Genomic DNA, 26,612 nt, shown 5'->3' on the forward strand with positions numbered 1-26,612 from the left:
TTTTTTTTTTCCACTGTTGACATTTCCTCCCAAGAAATGACCGTGTACACATCTTTTCAACAGACTCGGCCTTGTCTAACAGATGTGAATATGGAGCTATGGGATAAATATGTACTGGCGGACGTCCATACAGCGAGAGCACAGGAAGCCACAATTAGAGAGGAGAATTCATAGGTTTACTCAGTGCACATCAAAGAGCACATCTGAAGAATACTGCTCATGTCTATGGAAACTGGTCAGACTAACAGAAAATATCTGAACACTGGAAATAAGGGGAAATTAAAGCCCTGTTTCATCAGTTAAAAATTGCCTGCAGATTGGTGGTCATCCGGTACGTGATACCCCTGCCGATCACTCAAAAGTCTCCTGAGAAATGTGGGGGACCCTTCTCTGTGTGTGCATTCAGGCAGGACCTGGCACTTCTTGGGTGACTTTTGAGCAATCTTAGGGGGCTCAGGGCCCACTGATCTGCAGGCAATTAAAGAGAATGTGTCAGAAGGTTTTTGTCATATAATGAGAGCAACATAATACAGGGCAAGAAAGCCTGATTCCAGTAATGTGTCACTTACTGGGCTGCTTGGTGTAGGCTTCATAGATTCCTTGTTTAACTGATGTAGAAGTAGCAGAGCTAAGACTTGTGCTGTGTATAACCCCGCCCCCACCCCCACCCCTGACTGGCAGCTTCCCGCATATAACCCCGCCCCCCACCCCTGACTGGCAGCTTCCTGCGTATAACCCCGCCCCCCACCCCTGACTGGCAGCTTCCCGTGTATAACCCCACCCCCACCCCTGACTGGCAGCTTCCCGTGTATAACCTCGCCCCCCCCCACCCCTGACTGGCAACTAACTGTATATAACCCCGCCCCCCACTGGCAGCTTCCTGCCTATAAACCCCGCCCCCCACCGACAGCCCTACCTATAAACCCCGCCCCCACCGGCAGCTTCCTGCCTATAAACCCCGCCCCCACCGGCAGCTTCCTGCCTATAAACCCCGCCCCCACCGGCAGCTTCCTGCCTATAAACCCCGCCCCCACCTCCGACTGGCAGCTTCCTGCCTATAAAGGTTTAGCTCCTTTTAAAAGGAGGATCATACGGGAAAAAAGGGCTTCAAAGTCCTGTTTCACTAGCTTTCATCTAAAAGACGTATGGACAACAGATCTACTGTATGTAATAAAAGATGAGGCTCAGAGTAATTCCTTATTATTGTGCTGCAAAAAGATAGGTTATCATTGTTGGAATTTCTCCACAAAATACCTGTATCAACATTGTATAATTGTCTTGTTATGGCATCAGTATGCAAAGATAAGGGGCCCAACTTTTTCCCTGCAGAAGTTGTCAGTAGCAGATCCTTTTTTAGGATATTACTTTTCCTGTGCCAACTAGTAACATGTAGTACCCTACCTTTATTTAGAAAGTGAACTGTTGCCAGGAAAACTTTTCTAAGACTGGTGTACTTACTTTGAAATCTATATCAGAATGGCCGTATGGTCCTGATAACAGGATGAGCAATTTAATACCGGAGAGGAAAGGTTATAAAAATTATACAGCCACTGTGAGTTCAATTTTTAAGTAAGTACATCGGCCTCATCAGGTATAAGATCTATTTTGTAATCTATGCAGTTTGTATTGTGAAATATGATGTCATATCAGCTTCATGTTTTGGCTGTGAAAGAGGATCTGTCACCAAATTTCATAATACAGACTGCAACGAAAATATAGTTTACACCTGGTGAGGTTTGTGTACTTACTTTGGTAATCATATCAAAATGGCTATATAATCTTTTAATTGGAAGCTTTCCAATCAGATACAAAAATAAGCATTTTATGAGTTCAGCTCAAGCTGGAAGCATAAAATGCTCATCCCAATTTCAGGATTATACAGGAATTCAAATATTCTTTTGTAAAGCAAGTACATTAGCCTCATCAGGCCCCAAATCTATTTAATAATTTATACTGTTGATATCGTGAAATCTCGCTTTTAAGAACCCCTAAATATGGTAAATAAAAAAAACAGGCTGATGGCTGACAGCACCAAGTGTGATCTCTATGGGCCCAAAATTCATAATGGCCATCCTGCATTACATCAGCTCTTTACATAAAATGTAGAGGACATATACTTACAAGGAACGCTGCTCCTGTGAACCGTCACCGGTGAACTTCTAGCTCAATGAAAATATCCATTAGCACTAGGAGAAAAGGAATAATGAAAATCCATAAGATGTCACTACTATATACAGGTGCATCTCACTAAATTAGAATATCAAAAAGTTAATTTATTTCAGTTCTTCAATACAAAAAGTGAAACTCATATGTTATATAGAGTCATTACAAACAGAGTGATCTATTTCAAGTGTTTATTTCTGTTAATGTTGAGGATTATGGCTTACAGCCAATGAAAACACAAAAGTCATTATCTCAGTAAATTAGAATACTTCATAACATCAGCTTGAAAAATGTTTTTAACCCCTTAAGCCCCGCGGGTGGTTTGCACGTTAATGACCGGGCCAATTTTTACAATTCTGACCACTGTCACTTTATGAGGTAATTACTCTGGAACGCTTCAACGGATCCCCCTGATTCTGAGACTGTTTTTTCGTGACATATTGTACTTCATGATTGTGGAAAAATTTCTTCGATATCACTTGCGTTTATTTGTGAAAAAAACGGAAATTTGGCGAAAATTTTGAAAATTTTGCAATTTTCAAAATTTGAATTTTTAAGCCCTGAAATCAGAGAGATATGTCACACAAAAGAGTTAATAAATAACATTTCCCACATGTCTACTTTACATCAGCACAATTTTGGAACCAAAATTTTTTTTTGTTAGGGAGCTATAAGGGTTAAAAGTTGACCAGCGATTTCTCATTTTTCCAACAAAATTTACAAAACCATTTTTTTAGGGACCACATCACATTTGAAGTCACTTGGAGAGGTCTTTATGACAGAAAATACCCAAAAGTGGCACCATTCTAAAAACTGCACCCCTCAAGGTGCTCAAAACCACATTCAAGAACTTTATTAACCCTTCAGGTGCTTCACAGGAATTTTTTGAATGTGGAAGAAAAAAATGAACATTTAACTTTTTTCACAAAAATGTTACTTTAGACCCAATTTTTTTTTATTTTCACAGGGGTAACAAGAAAAAATGGACCCCAAAATTTGTTGTGCAATTTCCCCTGGGCACGCAGATACCCAATATTTGGGGAAAAAACACTGTTTGGGCGCACGGCAGGGCTCGGAAGGGAAGGAGCGCCATTTGACTTTTTGATTGTAAAATTTGCTTGAATAATTAGCGGACGCCATGTTGTGTTTGGAGAGCCCCTGTGTGCCCAAACATTGGAGCTCCCCCCAAGTGACCCCATTTTGGAAACTAGACCCCCCAAGGCACCTATCTAGATTCATAGTGAGCACTTGGAACCCCAGGTGCTTCACAAATTGATTCATAAAAATGAAAAAGTGTTTTTTTTTTTCACTTTTTAATTTTTACGAATCAATTTGTGAAGTACCTGGGGGTTCCAAGTGCTCACTATGCATCTAGATAGGTGCCTTGGGGGGTCTAGTTTCCAAAATGGGGTCACTTGTGGGGGAGCTCCAATGTTTGGGCACACAGGGGCTCTCCAAACGCAACATGGCGTCCGCTAACAATTTGAGCCGATTTTCCATTCAATTTGTTAGCGGACACCATGTCGCGTTTGGAGAGCCCGTGATGTGCCTAAACAGTGGAGCTCCCCCACAAGTGTCCCCATTTTGGAAACTATACCCCTCAAGGATTTTATTAAGGTGTATAGTGAACATTTTGAACCCAGAGGTACGGCACAGAATTTGTTTACATTAGGTCATCATATTGAATAAGTTGTCATTATTCTTGAGCGCAAGTGCTCGCTACTTGAGTTTGCATCGGGTACTCAGGTATGCACCATGTACAGCGTGTGCTCGAGTGACATACTCGAGTCCCTGCTCCGCATGTTTCACGGTTATTAGACACCCAAAAAAAAACATGCGGGGATCGCTCGTGCATGGCAGGCAATCCCCGTAAAGTTTTTTGGCCGCGAAGCATATGGGGCAGAGACTCGAGCATGTCACTCAAATACCCACGATACTCAATGCATACCAGAGCACCCGATGCAAACTCAAGTAGCGAGCACTTGCTCTCAACACTAGTCACCATATAGTCATCTTTTTTTCTTACTTTTGAAAAAAATCCCAACCCCAGCCCCAGCACAACCCTAGCCCCAGCACAACCCTAGCCCCAGCACAACCCTAACCCTAGCCCAATCCTAACCCAAGAGTTTATTTTTGACGCTGTTCCTTGTGCGGTATAAATGATTAGACGACTTTATTCTTCGGGTCGGTGTGATTACAGCAATGCCAGAATCATATCGGGTTTTTATGACTGACAGCTGTCACACACTAAAAGACGCATTTTTTGTAAAATCTAGTTTTTGCATCGCCATATTTTGAGAGCTATAATTTTTCCAGATTTTGGCAGACAGTCATGTGACGGCTCGTTTTTTGCGGGATGACTTGACGTTGTTATTGGTGCCATTTTCAGGCACGTGACATTTTTTGATCGCTTTCTATTCCGATTTTTGGGAGGCAGAATAAACAAAAACCAACAATTCAGGAATTGTTTTTTTTTTTTTTTTTTAATTCTGTTCCGCGTGTGGTAAAATTGATGAGGTATCTTTATTCTTCGGGTCAGTACGTTTACAGCGGTACCACATTTGTATCATTTTTCTATGTTTTGGCGCTTATACACAATAAAAGCTATTTTATAGAAAAAAAATATTTTTTAGCATCGCTTTATTCTGAGAGCTATAACTTTTTTATTTTTCGGCTGATGGAGCTGTATGGCGGCTTGTTTTTTGCGGGACGAGATGACGTTTTCAGCGGTATCATTTTTATTTATATGCGTCTTTTTGATCGCGTGTTATTCCACTTTTTGTTTGGCGGTATGGTGATAAAGCATTGTTTTTTGCTTTTTTTTTTTTTTACCGTGTTCACTGAAGGGGTTAACTAGTGGGACAGTTTTATAGGTCAGGTTGTTCCGGACGCGGCGATACCAAATATGTGTACTTATTGTGTTTTTTTTTTTATAATAATATTTATTGATGGGTACATTATATTTTTATTTTTGGTGGATTATTTTTTTTATTTTTTTGCAAATTTTTTTATTATTTTTTTTCCACTTTCACACAGTTTATACACTTTATTACTTTGTCCCACTCTGGGACTTTCACTTTTTTTTCTCTGATCGCCTGCATGGCACAGGAATGCAGCACCATCCCTATGCCATGCAAGCTGTCAGAAATGCACAGTGTGAAGATTGCTTGGAGATGCACTGCGCATGTCCAAGCAATCTTCCTGCTGTCTGGTGACCCGGATGTTGTCATGACGACATCGGGTCGTCATGGCAACACCCGGGAAGCCTTTGCAGACTGCGCTGGAAGAGGAGGTGAGTATCGGCGATCACCTCCCCTAGGCCCCGCAATGCCGCGATCGACTTCGATCGCAGCATCGTGGGGGTTAATGTGCTGGGAGCGGTGCAGGACCGCTCCCTGCACATAGTACCGGGTGTCAGCTGTGACAATCAGCTGACACCCGGCGGCGATCGCGCCCGCACAGCCTGTGTGCGCGCGCGATCGCCATGACGTACTAATACGGGTCTGGCTCTTAAGTCCCAGGGCACAGACGCGTATTAGTACAGCAAATGTTGTTAAGGGGTTAAAATCCGAAATGTATGTTCAGTAAATGCCCTCAATACTTGGTCGGGGCTCCTTTTGCATGAATTACTGCATCAATGCGGCGTGGCATGGAGGCGATCAGCCTGTGGCACTGCTGAGGTGTTATGGAAGCCCAGGTTGCTTTGATAGCAGCCTTCAGCTCGTCTGCATTGTTGGGTCTGGTGTCTCATCTTCATCTTGACAATACCCCATAGATTCTCTATGGGGTTAAGGTCAGGCGAGTTTGCTGGCCAATCAAGCACAGTGATACTGTTGTGTGTAAACCAGGTATTGGTACTTTTGGCAGTGTGGACAGGGGCCAAGTCCTCCTGGAGAATGAAATTTCCATCTTCAAAAAGCTTGTCGGCAGAGGGAAACATGAAGTTCTCTAAAATGTCCTGGTAGACGGCTGCGCTGACTTTGGTCTTGATAAAACAGTGGACCTACACCAGCAGATGACATGGCCCCCCAAACCATCACTGATTGTGGAAACTTCACACTAGACCTCAAGCAGCTTGGATTGTGGCCTCTCCACTCTTCCTCCAGACTCTGGGACCTTGATTTCCAAATGGAAATTGGAACTCTGGGACCTTGTGGAGTGTGTCAATGACTGCCTTCTGGACATCTGTCAAGTCAGCAGTCTTCCCCATAATTGTGGAGCCTACTGAAACAGACTAAGGGACATTTTTAAGGGCTTAGGAAGCCTTTGCAGGTGTTTTTTGTTAATTATTTTAATTTACTGAGATAATGACTTTTGTGTTTTCATTGGCTGTAAGCCATAATCATCAACATTAACAGAAATAAACACTTGAAATAGATCACTCTGTTTGTAATGACTATATATGAGTTTCACTTTTTGTATTGAAGAACTGGAATAAATTAACTTTTTGATGATATTCTAATTTAGTGAGATGCACCTGTAGTTAGTTTTCTAGCACTGATTGCTTTCTCAGAAGACATTTTCTCTGCTGTTTTGTCAGTAATGTATTCTAGTATAGATGCCAGATCTGCAATTTCTAAAAACGTTTACTAATTATTACAGCACCAAATATCTGCACCCAAACCACGGCGCAAGTGAAGTGAACGCAGAATAGTGCGCTCAGTACATGGACGTCACATGGATTCAGAATATCCTATTTACAGGGTGGAAATTACCCACAAAGTGCTCCATCCCGCAGCACATTTAGTCAGCGTCTTGCTAGGACTTTCCCCTTCTCTCTTGATAGGTGAAATCCACCGTAAAAGCTGCATTTACCTCCATATAGAGTTACTGCACAGTTTTATAGGGTTACAAAGTACAGGGACGGGCCTTATAGTTGTAAGCTTACCAGTAGTGTTGAGCATTCCGATACTGAAATATCGGGTATCGGCCGATATTCACTGTATCGGAATTCCGATACTTAATTCCGATACTTTTATAATATCGAATACCGGAATCGGAAGTTCCCATAATGCCTGCGCTCTGCAGTGTCTCTGAAGGATGACAAGCTGGATGGCAGCGCTCAGCTGCGATCCAGCTTGTCATCAGAATGCCATCCCAGCGTGGGAGAATTCTCCTGATTGTTTAAAAGCCGGCGCGCGGTAAAAAGCCGCCGGCTTTTAAACAATCACGCAGCCCCATACTGCTTCCCCGCAGCCTCCCACCCCGATCCTCCGCTCCCCTCGCCACCTCCCATCCCGATCGTAAATTAGGACCGGGCGGGGAGCGCAGCACCAAGGAGCGAAGGACCCGGGCGGGGAAGCCGGCAGTGAAAAGACTTCACCGCCGGCTTTCCCGTTCTGTGCTGCGCTTTCCCGCCGGTTATTTCAAATGAACAGCTGAGGTATCAGGTGATGCCGATCAGCTGTTCATTTGAAGTAGCCGCGGTGCCCTCAGAGGGTTCATGTGAGTTCATGCTTGACTGCATGAACTCACATCAACTTTCCCACGGCCGCACAGGTCAGCCTCACCTCCCGGACCCGTCATGATTAGTGTGTGCGGGGTGTGTGTGTGTGCGGGGTGTGTGTGCGGGTGTGTGTGCGGGGTGTGTGTGCGGGCAGACATAGGCCGATGTGACACTACTACTCCCATCGGCCTATGTCTGTCCCCCGTCCACTCCTGCCAGCAGGATCAGCTCGATGGGAGCAGTAGTTCCCATCAGCCTGATCCTGCTATTTAAATTGCCCTACTGTGTCCCCAATAAATGTTAAATACATGTCATTGGTGGCCAGTGGTTACCTAAAAGAAATTAGTTCATACATTACCTGTCCCCGCCGATCGCCACCTAAAATAAAGTAAAAAATAAAAAACTACACCTATACTCACCAAGACACCTAATTCCCCGAAGCCATCGATCTCCTGTAATAAAATATAAAATAATAAACCACAACCTTATCCTTACCCCTCCGTAGTAGTCCACGAGTGTCCCACGAAGATCTCCAGTTCAGAGCAGCCACATAGAATGTGACCGCTCTGAACCGCTGCCGCCGCTAGAATGACGGGGCCGTAAGGGTGCACCGGAGTTCAGGCAGCGCTGCTCCGGTTAGCTCCTTTACGGCACTGCTGTATTGTGAGAAATTCCCACGGTACAGCACTGCCGTAAAGGAGGTCTCCGGAGCTGCGCTGCCTGAATGCACTCCGGTGACCTCAGTCAGTGGCTCCCGCTGCCGGGAGCGGACGTGTTCCCGGCAGCGTGAGCTTACAGCAGCCATGCACAGCTGTCACCATCTCCAGATGTGACAGCTGTGCATGGGAGATCAGCGCAGGAACGTGGACAGGTAACTATTTTTTTTTTAGTAAACTAAGAATTAAATAAAATGGTGTTTTATTTCAAATAAATTATTTTTTTCTGGGTGTAGTGTGTTTTTTCTTTTTAACACTTTGTAGGTTAGTAATGGGGGTGTCATATAGACGGCCATCATTACTAACCTGGGCTTCATGGCAGCTGGCGCTGACATGAACCCCACCACTATTACCCCCTGCCACCGCACCAGGGCAGCGTGGAAGAGCGAGGCTAAGTGCCAGAATTGGCGCATCCTATGGATGCGCCATTTCTGGGGCGGCTGACGGCTGGTGTTTCTAGCCTGGGAGGGGGCCAATATTCATGGCACCCTTCCTGAGCTATTAATATCAGCCCCCAGCTGTCTGCCTAGCCTTTGCTAGCTATTAAAATAGAGGGGACCCCACGTCATTTTTTTTTGGGGGGTCCCCCATTTTAATAGCTAGTAAAGGCTAGGTATTCAGCTGGGGGCTGATATTAGTAGCCTGGGAAGCTCCGTGGGTTTTACCCCCTTCCCAGGCTTCAAACATCTGCCCCAGCCGTCTGCTTAACCTCCGCTAGAGACTAAAATTATGGGGGATCCCACGCCATTTTTTTTTTAAATAAATCCTTTATTTTAACACTAAATGACATTTGAGGACTTAATAAAGATGCAGTCCCTAAATTATTATTTATTTTTTAATAAATTTTTCCCAAAACTTTTGACGTGGGCTTCGCCATATTTTTGTATGCCAGCCAGGTACAGCATCCAGCTTCTATGAACGCGCCATTTTCCGGGGCGGCCGCGGACTGCAATTTTCAGCGGGGGGGGGGGAGGGCAAAAAGCTTGGGCCTCCCTGCGCTGCAGATTCCATCCCCCAGCTGCCTAGTTGTACCTGGCTGGACACAAAAATAGGGAGAAGCTCCACGTTTTTTTTTTTTTAATTATTTCATGAAATTCATGGAATAATTAAGAAAAAAAGGGCTTCCCTATATTGTTGTGTCCGGCTAGGTACAAATAGGCAGCTGGTGGTTGGGGGCAGCCCGTTCCTGCCTGCTGTACCTGGCTGGACACAAATATAGTGTGAAGCCCCACGTCAATTTTTTTTTAATTATTTCAGGAAATTCATGAAATAATTAAAAAAAAATTATGTGGGGCTTCGCCCTATAATTGTGTCCAGCCAGGTACAGCAGGCAGGAACGGGCTGCCCCCAACCACCAGCTGCCTATTTGTACCTAGCCGGACACAACAATATAGGGAAGCCCTTTTTTTCTTAATTATTCCATGAATTTCATGAAATAATTAAAAAAAAAAATGTGTGGCGCTTCGCCCTATTTTTGTGTCCAGCCAGGTACAACTAGGCAGCTGGGGGCTGGAATCTGCAGCGCAGGGAGACCCAAGCTTTCTGGGTCCCACCCGCTGCAAATTGCAGTCCGCAGCCGCCCCGGAAAATGGCGCGTTCATAGAAGCGCCATCTTCTGGCGCTGTACCCAACTCATCCAGGGCCCTGGTGCGGTAGCTCACTGGGTAATAAAGGGGTTAAGGCCAGCTTGGCATTATCAGCTGGCCCTAAGCCCGAAATTCATGGGGTCACGCCAATATTAGACATGACCGCCATGAATTTCTAGTAAAGTATTTAAAAAAAACACAAACACCCAGAAAAAAGTCCTTTAATTGAAATAAAGACACAATTCTTTATTGTTCTAAATTAAACCATACTTACCGCCACACCCATTCCAGCTGAAGCCAACGATCTCCTGCAATAAAAGTAAAATAATAAAGCAACCTCATCCTTACCTTTCCATGGTTCCCAGGACAGCTTCAGCTCTGCTACATCGAGATGACAGGCTGGACCGCAGCAGAACGCTGCCATCCAGCCTGTCATCCCGCGGACACTGAGAAGCGCAGGCATGCTTGCGCTCCTCAGTGTCTTTCTGTGACGTCATCCAGATGAGCCGAGGTCATGTCCAATGAACTCAGCTCACCTCATGCACGTCACTGACAGCGTGGGAAAATTCTCCTGCACTCAGCGCTTCAGCGTGAGAATTCTCCCACGCTGTCAGTGACGTGCATGAGGTGCGCCGAGTTCATGGGACATGACCTCACCTCATGCACGTCACTGACAGCGTGGGAAAATTCTCACGCTGAAGCGCTGAGTGCAGGAGAATTCTCCCACGCTGTCAGTGACGTACATGAGGTGAGCCGAGTTCATTGTCGGCTCATCTGGATGCCGTCACAGCCAGACACTGAGGAGTGGAAGTATGCCTGCACTTCTCAGTGTCTGCGGGATGACAGGCTGGATGGCAGCGTTCTGCTGCGGTCCAGCCTGTCATCTCGATGTAGCAGAGCTGGAGCCGTCGTGGGAGCCATGGAAAGGTAAGGATGAGGTTGCTTTATTATTTTTCTTTTATTGCAGGAGATCGTTGGCTTCAGCTGGAATGGGCGTGATGGTAAGTATGGTTTAATTTAGAACAATAAAGAATTGTGTGTTTATTTCAATTAAAGGACTTTTTTCTGGGTGTTTGTGTTTTTTTTAAATACTTTACTAGAAATTCATGGTGGTCATGTCTAATATTGGCGTGACCCCATGAATTTCGGGCTTAGGGCCAGCTGATAATGCCAAGCTGGCCTTAACCCCTTTATTACCCAGTGAGCCACCGCATCAGGGCCCTGGATGAGTTGGGTACAGCGCCAGAAGATGGCGCTTCTATGAACGCGCCATTTTCCGGGGCGGCTGCGGACTGCAATTTGCAGCGGGTGGGGCCCAGAAAGCTTGGGCCTCCCTGCGCTGCAGATTCCAGCCCCCAGCTGCCTAGTTGTACCTGGCTGGACACAAAAATAGGGCGAAGCTCCACGTTTTTTTTTTTTTAAATTCATGAAATTCATGGAATAATTCAGAAAAAAAGGGCTTCCCTATATTGTTGTGTCCGGCTAGGTACAAATAGGCTGCTGGTGGTTGGGGGCAGCCCGTTCCTGCCTGCTGTACCTGACTGGACACAAATATAGGGCGAAGCCCCACATCAATTTTTTTAAATTATTTCATGAATTTCCTGAAATGATTTAAAAAAAATTGACGTGGGGCTTCGCACTATATTTGTGTCCAGCCAGGTACAGCAGGCAGGAACGGGCTGCCCCCAACCACCAGCTGCCTATTTGTACCTGGTTGGACACAACAATATAGGGAAGCCCTTTTTTTCTTAATTATTTCATGAATTTCATGAAATAATTAAAAAAAAAAAATACGTGAAGCTTCTCCCTATTTTTGTGTCCAGCCAGGTACAACTAGGCAGCTGGGGGATGGAATCTGCAGCGCAGGGAGGCCCAAGCTTTCTGCCCCCCCCCCTCCCCCCGCTGAAAATTGCAGTGCGCAGCCACCCCGGAAAATGGCGCGTTCATAGAAGCTGGATGCTGTACCTGGCTGGCATACAAAAATATGGCGAAGCCCACGTCAAAAGTTTTGGGAAAAATTAATTAAAAAATAAATAATAATTTAGGGACTGCATCTTTATTAACTCCTCAAATGTCATTTAGTGTTAAAATAAAGGACTTATTTTAAAAAAAATTGACGTGGGGCTTCGCACTATATTTGTGTCCAGCCAGGTACAGCAGGCAGGAATGGGCTGCCCCCAACCACCAGCTGCCTATTTGTACCTGGTTGGACACAACAATATAGGGAAGCCCTTTTTTTCTTAATTATTCCATGAATTTCATGAAATAATTTTAAAAAAAAATGCGTGGGGCTTCGCCCTATTTTTGTGCCCAGCCAGATACAACTAGGCAGCTGGGGGCTGGAATCCGCAGCGCAGGGAGACCCAAGCTTTCTGGGCCACCCCCGCTGCAAATTGCAGTCCGCAGCCGCCCCAGAAAATGGCGCGTTCATAGAAGCGCCATCTTCTGGCGCTGTACCCAACTCATCCAGGGCCCTGGTGCGGTGGCTCACTGGGTAATAAAGGGGTTAAGGCCAGCTTGGCATTATCAGCTGGCCCTAAGCCCAAAATTCATGGGGTCACGCCAATATTAGACATGACCACCATGAATTTCTAGTAAAGTATTTAAAAAAACACAACACCCAGAAAAAAGTCCTTTAATTGAAATAAACACACAATTCTTTATTGTTCTAAATTAAACCATACTTACCACCACGCCCATTCCAGCTGAAGCCAACGATCTCCTGCAATAAAAGTAAAATAATAAAGCAACCTCATCCTTACCTTTCCATGGCTCCCACGACAGCTTCAGCTCTGCTACATCGAGATGACAGGCTGGACCGCAGCAGAACGCTGCCATCCATCCTGTCATCCCGCAGACACTGAGAAGCGCAGGCATACTTCCACTCCTCAGTGTCTGGCTGTGACGGCATCCAGATGAGCCGAGGTCATGTCCAATGAACTCCGCTCACTTCATGTACGTCACTGACAGCGTGGGAAAATTCTCCTGCACTCAGCACTTCAGCGTGAGAATTTTCCCACGCTGTCAGTGACGTGCATGAGGTGAGCTGAGTTCATTGGACATGACCTCACCTCATGTATGTCACTGACAGCGTGGGAGAATTCTCACGCTGAAGCGCTGAGTGCAGGAGAATTTTCCCACGCTGTCAGTGACGTGCATGAGGTGAGCTGAGTTCATTGGACATGAACTCGGCTCATCTGGATGACGTCACAGAGAGACACTGAGGAGCGCAAGCATGCCTGCGCTTCTCAGTGTCTGCGGGATGACAGGCTGGATGGCAGCTTTCTGCTGCGGTCCAGCCTGTCATCTCGATGTAGCAGAGCTGGAGCTGTCCTGGGAACCATCGAAAGGTAAGGATGAGGTTGCTTTATTATTTTTCTTTTATTGCAGGAGATCGTTGGCTTCAGCTGGAATGGGCGTGATGGTAAGTATGGTTTAATTTAGAACAATAAAGAATTGTGTCTTTATTTCAATTAAAGGACTTTACTCTGGGTGTTTGTGTTTTCTTTTAACTTTGACTATGGGGTTAGTAATGGGGGTGTCTTATAGACGCCTCTCCATTACTAACCTGGGCTTGATGTCAGCTGGCATTATAAGCTGACATCAACCCCAACCCTATTACCCCCTGCCACCGCACCAGGGCAGCGTGGAAGAGCGAGGCTAAGTGCCAGAATTGGCGCATCCTATGGATGCGCCATTTCTGGGGCGGCTGACGGCTGGTGTTTCTAGCCTGGGAGGGGGCCAATATTCATGGCACCCTTCCTGGGCTATTAATATCAGCCCCCAGCTGTCTGCCTAGCCTGTGCTAGCTATTAAATTAGGGGGGACCCCACGTCATTTTTTTGGGGGGGTCCCCCATTTTAATAGCTAGTAAAGGCTAGGTATTCAGCTGGGGGCTGATATTAGTAGCCTGGGAAGCTCCGTGGGTATTACCCCCTTCCCAGGCTTCAAACATTTGCCCCAGCTGTCTGCTTAACCTCCGCTAGAGCCTAAAATTAAGGGGAACCCCACGCCAATTTTTTTTTAAATAAATCCTTTATTTTAACACTAAATGACAAGTACAGTAATCAACACTGTCACTGTACTTCATATATATGTGACTGACATGTTTCTATCTATCTAATCTATGTGTGATTCTCTATTCCTTCTATTCTAAATTGTCGGGTACAGATGCTGAATTGCCGGCCGGCTTTCTTAAAGAGACGGTGCATGAAAACACTATTATTTTTTTAAATAAATCCTTTACACTAAATGACAAGTTCTGTAAGCAACACTGTCACTGTACTTCTTATATATGTGACTGACATGTTTCTATCTATCTAATCTATGTGTGAAGCTCTATTCTGTCTGTTATAAATTGTCGGGTACAGATGCTGAATTGCCGGCCGGCTTTTTTAAAGAGACGGTGCACGAAAACACTAATATTTTTTTTAATAAATCCTTTACACTAAATGACAAGTACAGTAAGCAACACTGTCACTGTACTTCATATATATGTGACTGACATGTTTCTATCTATCTAATCTATGTGTGAAGCTCTATTCTTTCTGTTGTAAATTGTCGGGTACCGGTGAATGCCGCTGATGAATTGCCGGCTTTTCATGTCATTCTACATTATTCTTAGTTGTTTTACTTCATGTAGAATTAACCTACAAGGAAAGAAAGGGTTTATTTTCATTCCGATATTTGTGTCCCATTGACTTGCATTGGTTTCCGGTATCGGAATCGGCGATATCCGATACTTTTTGGGTATCGGCCCGATCCAATCCGATACGATATTTCCTGATATCGGAAGGTATCGCTCAACACTACTTACCAGGTCTGGTATTTTCTACCGTTTGAGTGATCAACTGCAGGAAAACCAAACATCAACCAAAATCAAACACCAAGAACTCTGTGTCGCGCTCCTCAGACAATTGCTGGACTATTTTTGCATCGTAGTCGGGCACATTATCCAGCTAAAAGAGGCCTCTGCCATTAGGGAATATCGTTCTCATAAAGGGTGGTCTGGGTCTGTACAATGTTTAGGTAAGTGGTACGTATCACCTTTTCCTTTCTGACAGTAAGTGAAAGTTGGACTGCACTCTGATGTCATCCAAGTGAAGTTCAATTTTTTCAAGGACCAATAGACTTGCATTGACGATTTTGATCCGACTCTCAGATCAAAAATCGGACATGTCTCTGCTCATTTCCACTAACGATCAAGGACATGTGATTAAAGGGTTATTCCAGCTCTGCTAATTTCCGCATTGAGAGATGAACGGGGCAGGCATCACCACGTCTACCGGGACGTGTGTGACAGGTAGATATTGTGCATACTTACTAGTCATGATGTCACCTGTCCCTGCTCATCCCTCGGATGTGGAAATAAATGCAGCAAGAATAACCTTTTAATGGTTGTTCAGCAATTTGTGCTACAGAAGCTTTTCTGTGGGTTGGGACCAGAACGATTAACCGTCACACCCCATGCACATCACTGACCCTGAGAGAGAGATAGATAGATATATATATATATATATATATATATATATATATATATATATATATATATATATATATATATATATATATATATATATATATATATATATATATATATATGAATGACAGATCATTACTTGCTCCATTTCAGAGTCCTGATCTCAAGATCTGTGGGGTTCCCTATGGTCGCACACCCATCAAGTTATCATCCATCCCATAGATAGGAATATCCCTTTAACTGCCTATGACCCTCTTGCTGCTTCACTAGTTGCCTGTCCCTGGACCATTTTGTAGATAGTAACCCTGTATCCCGGGAACACCACACAGCGCCTGCTGCCGTTTAAAAGATCTTCTGAACCAGTTGCACAATTTGGCCCTTGTCGAACTCTCTCAGATCCTTAGAGTATATTAAACATTGCATCTTTTTCCAGCATTTTTCTTAGCAGTTCCACTTATGCCAGAAATCTTACTCGAGTTACCGTAGTTCCCGACTGGAGTAAAAATAGTGTTGAAGAGCAGGAAACCTTTCAGACGCGCTGGATTCTTTAAGAGGTGTGCGCTCCTTAATGAATCAGGAGCGTCTGACTCCAAAACGCCCTTCATCGAGACCTGCGTTGTTCACGTCCATCTTGATGAATTGGGGTCCAAGTGTTTAAAAGAGCTGACTATCTTTCTTCAGGCATTTGCCATCAATGGGAATGCTAAAAAGATGCCCAGTTGTCTTTGTGTGTGTGTTTTCGCCTTTAAAAAAAAAAAAAAAACATTAAAAAGATACCCAAAAATTTTAATAAAAACACCAGTCAAAAAAACATTGATAAAGCTCCTCAAGAAATGACCAAAACCTGCTGAAAACAAGCGCCCAGGGTTACGACATGCACAACAGAGACAAGGAGTGATTCCTGAAGAGTCTTCTACTTGAAAAAAACAACAACATCCTTTTCACCACCGAAAAAAACCATCTCCGTGTGAACATACCCTTAGGGTATGTGCAGAAGTTAAATATTTGATGCAAAAATTTCTCCATCTCTTGGCAGGAAAACATTGCATTTTTTGCTGCGGATTTTCCCAACTCTTTAGTATGGGTGAAATCTGCGAGTCACAAATAAGCAACGTGTGCATGAGGCTTCAGGATTCTCATCCACTTTGCTGGTATCAGGAAACCCTTCAGGTTTTGTGTCAAATCGGTCATGAAAAAACGCAGCAAAAGACGTAGTTACTTACCGGTAACGGGATTTCTCAGAGCCCATGACGGCACCACGGAGAGAGGGGATCCGCCCTTCAAGGACAGGAAACCTACAGATAAAAGGGCGGTACCTCTCTCCAGCATCAGTTGTTTACAGAGCATGAGAGGACCACCAGGTTAGTAACACGAAATTTTACAATTTAAGACCTCATCAGACACACCATGTGGCTACAACAAGTAACTAATAAGTGTGCACACCCACACATGAAGGGAGGGAATGTACGGGTGCCGTCATGGGCTCTGAGAAATCCCGTTACCGGTAAGTAACTACGTCTTTCTCCTTCCCCCATGACGGCACCACGGAGAGAATTACAGAGAAGTGACTCATTAGGGGGGGACCACAGCTTCCAGAACCCTTCTCCCGAAAGTAAGGTCTGAAGAAGAGGTTAAGTCTAGCATGTAGTGATTAAAGAAGGTAGAGGGGGTAAGACCAGGTTGCCGCTCTACATATCTGCTCTATCGTAGCACTGGCCTTCTCCGCCCAGGAGGCTGCCACCGCTCTTGTTGAGTGGGCCTTCAGTTTCTCCGGGCCAGCTACTCCCCGTGAGGAGTAAGATAGTGTGATGGCCTCCCTTATCCATCTGGCCAGCGTGCCCTTAGAAGCGTTCTTCCCCTTACGAGGGCCCTGAAAGCAAACAAAGAGAACTATCCTGCCTACACTCTTGTGTCACCTCTAGATATTGGATTAAGCATCTTCTGACGTCTAGTGTATGCAAGACCTTCTCTTTTGTGTTCCTAGGGTTAGGGCAGAAAGAAGGAAGGGTGATTTCCTGGGACCTGTGAAATCTCTACGCCACTTTTGGAAGATAGGCAGGGTCGGTTTTCAGAATAACCCTATCCTCCAAGATTTGTGTGAAGGGGGAGCCTGCCGATAGAGCCTGAATATCACTAACCCTATGTGCTGATGTGAGAGCTACCAAGAGTGCTGTCTTTAGGGATGCTTCCGACAGGGGTTAAAAGGGGGCCTCCGTTAAAGCTGAAAGGACCAAGTTTAAGTCCCAGGGTGTATTATTTCGGGATGGGATGGGTCGGTATCTAGCTGATGCCTTAATAAACCTAGATACCCATCTATCCCTAGCCTGGTCAAAATTATAGAGCGCTCCCAGGGCCGCAACTTGAACTTTTAAGGTACTTGTGGCCAGGCTCTGCTCCAACCCCCTCTGTAAAAATTCCAGGATGGCTGTCAATGGAACCTCCCCACCCAACCTGGAACCTGAGACTGAAAGGAATTTCTTCCAGGTTTTCCCGTACAGTTTGGTGGTGACTGGTTTTCTACTTTGAAGTAGTGTGGTGATAAGATTTGGGGAGAAACCTTTGTCTTTCAGAAGAGCCCTCTCAAATTCCAGGCTGGGCTGTCAAGTGTAAGCTTGATGCCCGAGGATGGAGGACCGGACCCTGAGAAAGAAGGTCCGGGAGCTCCGGAAGAACACATGGGTCGGAGATTAATAACCTCCTCAGCTATGAAAACCATGCCCTCTTTGGCCAAAAGGGGGCTATCAAGATTACCCTCACTTCCTCTTCTCTGATTTTCCTCAGAACAGCTGGAATCAGAGCGGTCGGAGGAAAAGCGTAAGCTAGAGGGTAATTCCATATCATCAATGAATGCATCCACGGCTACGGAGTTCCCTTTGGGATCTAGGGAGCAAAAAGAGCGTGTTTTTTTGTTCTGATTGTTGGCGAACAGATCTATGGAGGGCCGGCCCCACCTTTGTACAATTTGCCGAAAAACTGCTTGACTTAATTCCCACTCGCGCCTTGCTTCAGCTGTGTCCGACTCAGAAAGTCTGCGGTGCGATTTTCTATCCCTTTTATGTGTAGAGCGGATAGGGATTGTAAGTTCTCCTCGGCTAAGTGAAAGATGACCTCTGTCGTCTGCATTAGGGAATGGGACAGTGTACCCCCCTGGTGGTTCAGGTATGCCACTACTACTTGGTTGTCTGAAAAGACCCTCATGTGATGTCCCTGTAGTGCATGCATGAATTCCCGGAGTGCCCGCTCTACTGCTAGGAGCTCCTTCATGTTTGAGGACATTAGTTTTAGGTGTTCTGTCCAGACCCCCTGAGCTACCAGATTGTTGAGGTGGGCCCCCCAGCCCCCGGGACTTGAATCTGTGGTCAAGATTTGCGGTGTTGGGATTGTCCAAGGAATCCCCCGGGCTAGATTGTCTATGTTCCCCCACCACTCTAGGGAAAGTGTGGTTTTTGGAGATAGCGTTAAAAGCCTTTCTAAACGCCCTTTTAGGGCTTTTTCTGCCTCTAGGATTTTCCACTGAAGGGTTCTGGTATGTATTTGAGCCCATTGGACGGCCGGAAAGCATGCTGTCAGGGAACCTAGCAGGGACATGGCTTTCCGAAGGGACATAGTCGGGTGGGACTTTGCCCGCGATATCTGGCCTAAGATTTTTTGAATTTTCCCTTCGGGGAGACGACACTCCTGACCTTTTGAATCCAGCACGATGCGTAGATATTCCTGTATTTGGCATGGTTCTGTTTTGGACTTTTCCAGATTCAAAAGCCATCCTAAGCGAGTCAAGGAATCAATGACCTTTTTCAGATGGGATTTGCAGTCTAGGATGGAGCTGCCTATTATCAGGAAGTCGTCTAGGTATGGGACGACCAGGGTGTTCTGTTCCCTTAGATGAGCCATCACCTCTGCAACAACTTTGGTGAAGACCCTTGGGGCTATGGCAATGCCGAATGGGAGGGCTGTATATTGGTATTGTTTGACCACTCCACCCATAGGCACTGCTACCCTGAGGAACTTCCCGTAGTCCTTGTGTATCGGGACGTGATAATAAGCGTCTTTTAAAGTCCAGGACGGCCATGAAACAACCGGGAAACAGCATTCTTACTGAAGATTTTATTGTTTCCATTTTGAAGGCTTCCACCTTCAACAGTTTGTTCAGATTTTTTAGATTCACAATCGTCCTGTATGTCCCATCTGTTTTTTTTCTCAGGAATAATGGAGAATAGAAGCCCATGCCCTTCTCCCCCCCCCCCCTCCCCGGGGACCTCCTGAAGGACTGTCTTCCCTACCAGTCCCTGGGTTTCCTGCTCCAAGGCCAGTTGCTCCTCGTTTGAAGACCTTTCAGGGGTTATAACAAAGTTTTGCTGAGGGAATTTGAGGAACTGGAGTTTCAGGCCCGATTGTAATAGGCTCAGAATCCATGAGCTGTTGGATATTAGCTCCCAGGCCAGGAGAAAACTTGATAGCCCCCCCCCCCCACCCGGGGCAAATCTTCATGGGGGGGGGGGCCTTTCTGTTCTCACTGGAGGGCTTGTTAAACAGGAATCCCTTGGTCTTCCTTCTCCTGTCTTCCCACCTATCCTGTTCTTTAGGGGGCTTCCTACATATAAACCTTCTACTCCGAAAAGGTTTCCTGTAAGTAGTGTTAGGCAGGATAGGAAACCGCTTCTTATTTTCCCCTGCCTTATCCAAGATATCATCAAGGGCGGGCCCAAATAGAAACTCGCCCTCACAAGGGATGGAGCACAACTTAGACTTAGTCTGCAGATCCCCGGGCCAACATTTGAGCCAGAGGGCTCATCTAGCTGCATTAGCAAGCCCTGCTGCTCTAGCACCTAACCTGACGGAGTCCGCTGAGGCGTCAGCCAGAAAGGCCGCTGCCCCTTTCATTATCGGGATAGATTCAAGGATTGTATCTCTCGATGTTTTTTGCCTCAGTTGTGATTCAAGCTGATCCAGCCAGACCATTAGTGACCTGGCCGTACACGTGGCAGCTACCGCAGGTTTTATCCCTCCCGCCCAGCGGCTTCCCAGGAACCCTTTAGGAAGGTGTCTGCCTTTTTATCCATGGGGTCTTTTAAGACGCCCATGTCCTCAAATGGAAGGGAGTATTTCTTTGAGGCCTTGGCTATGGCGACATCTAGTTTTGGTGCTTTCTCCCAAAAGGAACATACTGGGTCCTCAAACGGGTACTTTCGTTTAGGGGAAAGGAAGCCCTTCCTCTCCGGTCTTTTCCACGCTTTCTTAATCAGCGAGTGAACATGTTCGTTGAGAGGAAAAGATCTCCTCTTTTTTTGTTCTAGCCCACTGAACATCACGTCCTGTATGGATTTTTTGGGCCGGGATCTGTTAATCCAAAGGTAGATCTGACAGCCTTGAGGAGGCTGTTTCCTCGATAGGGAAACCGCTCCGTCCTCCTCTATCTGTAGATGAGGAAGAGGAAGAGGTGGAAGTGTCCGAATCTCCGCCATCCTCAGAACTGCTAGACCTGGACTCGGGGGATATGTTTTTAGTTTTCCTTAACCTTTTGCCCCCCCCCCCCCCCCTGAAAAGATTTAATGGTGTTTTCGACCTGCGATTTAATCAGGTCTCTAAGTTCAGAGGCAAATCTCGGGGTTCCCTCGCATATAGTCTGCTCAATGCAGGAGCTGCAGAGTATCTTATCCCAAGTAGTGGGCAAGGTTTCAGTGCATAGTGCACAAGTCCTATTTTTTGTTTTCCCTGTACTCTTCTTTTCCCTATAGGAGACAAAAGAGAGATAGAGCGCAAGGGCCCCTAGTTACAAAGTGGACTTTCACGAGGCTCACTTACCAACCAGACGGAAGAGCGGGTACTGGTTCAGGAGGTGGAGCCATCTTTGTAGACGGAGTCCTCCTGGAAGATGCGGAGGTGGAGTCCTTGCTGCGCTGCGACGATCTGCCGGAGCGCCCGCTTCCACTGTTCCGGTCCTGGTGCCCCGTCTCTTCTTTCGCTGGGTTGGCGGTGGCGACTGAGGAGGTAGCTCTTGCTCCTGGTCACTCCGGTGTATGTATGTATGTATGTATGTATGTATGTATGTATGTATGTATGTATGTATATACACACATACATACAGTACAGACCAAAAGTTTGGACACACCTTCTCATTTAAAGTTTTTTCTGTATTTTCATGACTATGAAAATTGTACATTCACACTGAAGGCATCAAAACTATGAATTAACACATGTGGAATTATATACTTAACAAAAAAGTGTGAAACTACTGAAAATATGTCTTATATTCTAGGTTCTTCAAAGTAGCCACCTTTTGCTTTGATGACTGCTTTGCACACTCTTGGCATTCTCTTGATGAGCTTCAAGAGGTAGTCACCGGAAATGGTCTTCTAACAATCTGGAAGGAGTTCCCAAAGATGCTTAGCACTTGTTGGCCCTTTTGCCTTCACTCTGCGGTCCAGCTCACCCCAAACCATCTCAATTGGGTTCAGGTCTGGTGACTGTGGAGGCCATGTCATCTGGCCTAGCACCCCATCACTCTACCTCTTGGCCAAATAGCCCTTACACAACCTGGAGGTGTGTTTGGGGTCATTGTCCTGTTGAAAAATAAATGATGGTCCAACTAAACACAAACCGGATGGAATAGCATGCCGCTGCAAGATGCTGTGGTAGCCATGCTGGTTCAGTATGCCTTCAATTTTGAATAAATCCCCAACAGTGTCACCAGCAAAGCACCCCCACACCATCACACCTCCTCCTCCATGATTCATGGTGGGAACCAGGCATGTAGAGTCCATCCGTTCACCTTTTCTGCGTCGCACAAAGACACGGTGGTTGGAACCAAAGATCTCAAATTTGGACTCATGAGACCAAAGCACAGATTTCCACTGGTCTAATGTCCATTCCTTGAGTTCTTTAGCCCAAACAAGTCTCTTCTGCTTGTTGCCTGTCCTTAGCAGTCGTTTCCTAGCAGCTATTTTACCATGAAGGCCTGCTGCACAAAGTCTCCTCTTAACAGTTGTTGTAGAGATGTGTCTGCTGCTAGAACTCTGTGTGGCATTGACCTGGTCTCTAATCTGAGCTGCTGTTAACCTGCGATTTCTGAGGCTGGTGACTCGGATAAACTTATCCTCAGAAGCAGAGGTGCCTCTTGGCCTTCCTTTCCTGGGGCGGTCCTCATGTGAGCCAGTTTCTTTGTAGCGCTTGATGGTTTTTGCACCTGCACTTGGAGACACTTTCAAAGTTTGCCCAATTTTTTGGACTGACTGACCGTCATTTCTTAAAGTAATGATGGCCACTCATTTTTCTTTACTTAGAATTTGTATTATGGCAAGAAAAAAGCAGCTAACAGTCTATTCAGTAGGACTATCAGCTGTGTATCCACCTGACTGCTGCACAACACAACTGATGGTCCCAACCCCATTTATAAGGCAAGAAATCCCACTTATTAAACCTGACAGAGCACACCTGTGAAGTTTAAACCATTTCCAGTGACTACCTCTTGAAGCTCATCAAGAGAATGCCAAGAGTGTGCAAAGCAGTCATCAAAGCAAAAGGTGGCTACTTTGAAGAACCAAAAATATAAGACATATTTTCAGTTGTTTCACACTTTTTTGTTAAGTATATAATTGCACATGTGTTAATACATAGTTTTGATGCCTTCAGTGTGAATGTACAATTTTCATAGTCATGAAAATACAGAAAAACGTTAAATGAGAAGGTGTGTCCAAACTTTTGGTCTGCACTGAAATATATGTATACAATTTTTTTTTTTTTTTTTTTTTTTTTTTTTTTTTTTTTTTTTTTTTACACAGCGTGCCAGAGCTCTGATGAGCAACTACTGGCGTCCTTCGCTGTCTTTTTAAGGCACTGGGAGTCCCTCCCCCATAGTGCCTGTGGTGACCCAACGCCCCCTACTCCCCTGCACCTGCAGGAGGACGCCCGCGCCTGCGCAGACTGGCTACCCAGTCATGCATTGCGGTGCCGCGTCATCCAGGGGCGCCCTGCGGAAGTTGAAATGCACGCCGCCGGGTCGCGCCGCACTCTCACTTCCGCAACCATGGGGGGTCCAGCACAGTCCTCGACGGCCCCGACAGGCCCTGCCTCTTCGTCCGGACCCCCCTCTGCACACCCTAAGGGTCCACTGACCCCAGCGGTGGCGCATCAGGACACCGCACCAGCCGAGGCAGGGGACTCCCGCTGCCTGGATCGGACTGGCTGGGCCTGGCATCCCACGACGTCCATCTTCTGGCACCCCGCAGGTATGCCTCCTCCGGACTGTAGGATCCCGTCAAGGACAGGAAACCAACTGATGCGGGAGAGAGGTACCGCCCTTTTATCTGTAGGTTTCCTGTCCTTGAAGGGCGGATCCCCTCTCTCTGTGGTGCAGTCATGGGGGAAGGAGAAAACTCAACATGTGCACACAGCCTAAAGGTGCATTTACACTAAAAGATTAACGTGATCAAGCGTTCCTAATATACGGTAAGTGGGCTGCCGATCATCTGATGAACAAGCAAAACGATTGTCAGTCAGGTGAAATGATTTCCTAGCTTACTTTAAGGAAACCTGTCAGCAGGATTTAGCCCTATAAACTAAAGGCATGGCTATAATGGCACTGTGATTCTGATTAATCTGATGCCTGATGTGAAAGGATCCGCTCAGGGGATGCTGAATACTCACCTTATGGTGTTTTCATAAAATGACGTCTTATGTGCTCCAGTTTGCTTGGGTCTTGTCCCCCAGCCTCCTCTGTTTCTTCAGCACCGCCACCTCCATCATTGTGTGGTTGGTACGTGCGCAGTGGGAACCGGTGTGCACGACTTCAATAAAATGGTGCCGTAGGCAAAGCATGTGCAGATCGACCAAGCCAAAGTCTAGATCTGCGCATGTGATGCCTCCGGCGCCATTTTATTGAAGTCGTGCACACAGGACGCTGGCTCCCACTGCGCACGTGCCACCCACACAATGATGGAGGCAGCAGGGGGATGGGGGGCCGGAGAACAAGACGACCCTGCCCCACTCCTCGCCCTAAAGCACACAAGACTTCATTTTGTGAAAGCTTCATAAGGTGAGTATTCAGCAGCCAGGAGTCTAAACAGGACTCTATTGCCAAGAGCAATAGCAGCCTATATGCACTGAGTGATCTATTCGTGTGCATTGTGTCCCGAGGTATGCCTGTGTAAACAGACATTAAAGGAGTTTTCCCACAAAGTACATTTTAATCACTGGGATATGTTAAAAAAAATGTTCCTGTGCTGAGATAATCTTATAAAGGTGTCCCTGCTGTGTACAATGCAATGGCTGTGTCTGGCCGTAGAAGAACATGGTCTGATCATATCACACCTCCTGGGCAGGGGAGGAAACAAAAGAGTATACTGACAGGACCATAGCTGTGGAGTCGGTAAGCCAAACCACCGACTGACTCCACAGCCCTGGGTCACTACTGAGCGTGTACATAAAGTGCAGCACAGATTCATCTCAACGAAAAGCCGAGATCCTTACATCAGGAACAGAACATGTCATAACTTTCCCAAATTCTTATGAAAACATTTACAGCACATCCTGCATGGAAATACTGAACCCAATATATTATATATTGTAGGAGTCAGTCCATTTTATACCAACTCCACAGCCCTGTACATTACAGCAGGGGATTGCAGTGGATTCTTTCTGTGAGGTAAAACATTTCCCTGCTTGTTTTTAAACATGTTTTACCTCATAGAAAGCCACATCTGTGACCCCATGCTGTCATGTCTGTATACTCTCTCTCCCCCCACCCAGGAGCTGTGGTATGATCAGACCATGTTCCTGCACAATCAGACACAGCCATTACACAGTACACAGCAGGGACACATTTATAAGATTATCTCAGCACAGGGACAATTATAGAAATCATTATTCCAAGATCTGGTGATTAAAGTGCACTTTGTTCACAGGACGATCCCTTTAACCCACCGGTAACTATGCCGGCATCAGCAGTGGTCTAGTGCTGCCGCTCGGTCTGTGAGGACATAGAGTTACTTTCACCCATTTTTCCTACTGTCAACAAAACCCCTTCCAGAAGAGCCTGTGCTGCCCCTGACACGCATCACCCACTGTCAGGCGCCATCACAAGGTGATCCAGACTTTCCCCACACCTGTCAGTAATCATCACTGCTGACAGCGGCCATCAGCGAATAAGAAGTGGGCTCTGACTACAGGAGGATTTTTTTTAGACCTGACACCCAGGAGTCAGACACCGCTGAGGGCTGCAATGGTTGTCAGACAGGTGGTCACCATGGCTACTGGAATATTAATATTATATTTATACACGCACACACAAGAAACTTTCCACAAGGTGAGAAGGCTCCACACATGTGGCACTACAAGTCCCATAACTCCCTTCTCTGGGTGCTGGGTCAAACCCGAACACTACACGCCGGCCATGAGCCAGTCACTGAACTACCTGCGTTCTCCTTCGGGAGCAGCAGGCCCTGAGTCCCGGGGCTGGCCGCCTCCTGCCGCCGCTCTTCTCCTCCCTCTCCTCGGTTCTCACGCTCAGTCTGTCCTCAGCCACCTGGACTTGCGGTACATGGCAAAGACGGAGCCGAAGAATACTTAACCAATGGCATTCAGGGACAGCAATGCTACAGCCAATCACTGCTCAGATCGATCGCTAACTGACCAATGAGAATGCAGATTACATGTACCAAGCCAATGGGAGAGCGCGGAAGCGGTGAGGTAAGTTGGGCAGTCTGGAGCTTGGGGTTTGACGTGTCTGGGTGAGCGGTGACCCGCAGGGAGCGGGGCCGGACCTGTGTGTGTGGGCGGCGGCGGCCATGGGGCTGCTGGTTCCTGAAGCGCAGTAGATGTGCAGACTAGATGGTATTTGCGCGGCAGGCTGAATACAGAAAGCAATAGCTTGCTTTGTGCGCCGGTGATGTCTACACGTCACAGCTGCGCGACATACACTTTTTCTTCGGCATTTTTTCTACTATAATTCCTGCCAAAGTGATGACAGGAAGTGAGGCCATATTGGATGCCCCTGTAACCCCTTCCTGGCCAGATGTTCCTCTTCTTCCAAGAGACTGATCTTATTTTTTTGCCATCACCATAGTATATGGGGCTTATTGTTGCTGTTGTTGTTGTTTTTTGTGGGATGTTTTGGATGCCGCCACCATTCATTTTACAGTTAAAAAAAAGTGTTGAAATGGTGAAAAAAATCTCCACAATTCCATCATTGGTTTTTGGCTTGTGTTTTTAGTAAAAATGAGCAGCGG

General features: G+C 46.1%; 2 protein-coding genes across 9 annotated transcripts in view; one reads left to right on the forward strand and one right to left on the reverse strand.

The window, feature by feature from the left end:
• Positions 1–26,000, reverse strand: part of LYSMD4 (LysM domain containing 4) — a 34,972-nt gene extending 8,972 nt beyond the window's left edge. Inside the window, exons 1-3 of one of the 3 annotated variants that reach the window (XM_073653352.1) lie at positions 25,799–26,000; positions 15,872–16,133; positions 2,122–2,186 (exon numbers count right to left, since the gene is read on the reverse strand). The gene's annotated coding sequence lies outside the window, so the exon portion shown is untranslated. Of the gene's footprint in view, positions 1–2,121; positions 2,187–15,862; positions 16,134–25,798 lie in introns of all 3 variants that reach the window. The other 2 variants (XM_073653349.1, XM_073653351.1) reach the window with 2 other exon arrangements.
• The window catches only part of LOC141166555 (uncharacterized), a 77,512-nt gene continuing 76,564 nt past the window's right edge, over positions 25,665–26,612 (forward strand). For 2 of the 6 annotated variants that reach the window (XM_073653344.1, XM_073653347.1), the window contains exon 1: positions 25,665–26,073. Coding sequence is in view for 1 of the 6 variants with exons in the window: in XM_073653343.1 (XP_073509444.1) it covers positions 26,202–26,217 (16 nt within the window). In the remaining 5 variants the exon portion in view is untranslated. Of the gene's footprint in view, positions 26,218–26,612 lie in introns of all 6 variants that reach the window. The other 4 variants (XM_073653345.1, XM_073653348.1, XM_073653343.1 and 1 more) reach the window with 2 other exon arrangements.

The sequence above is a fragment of the Phyllobates terribilis genome, unplaced genomic scaffold (assembly GCF_046119375.1).
Source record: "Phyllobates terribilis strain yellow unplaced genomic scaffold, ASM4611937v1 Scaffold_11__3_contigs__length_659146591, whole genome shotgun sequence".
NCBI lineage: Eukaryota > Metazoa > Chordata > Amphibia > Anura > Dendrobatidae > Phyllobates > Phyllobates terribilis.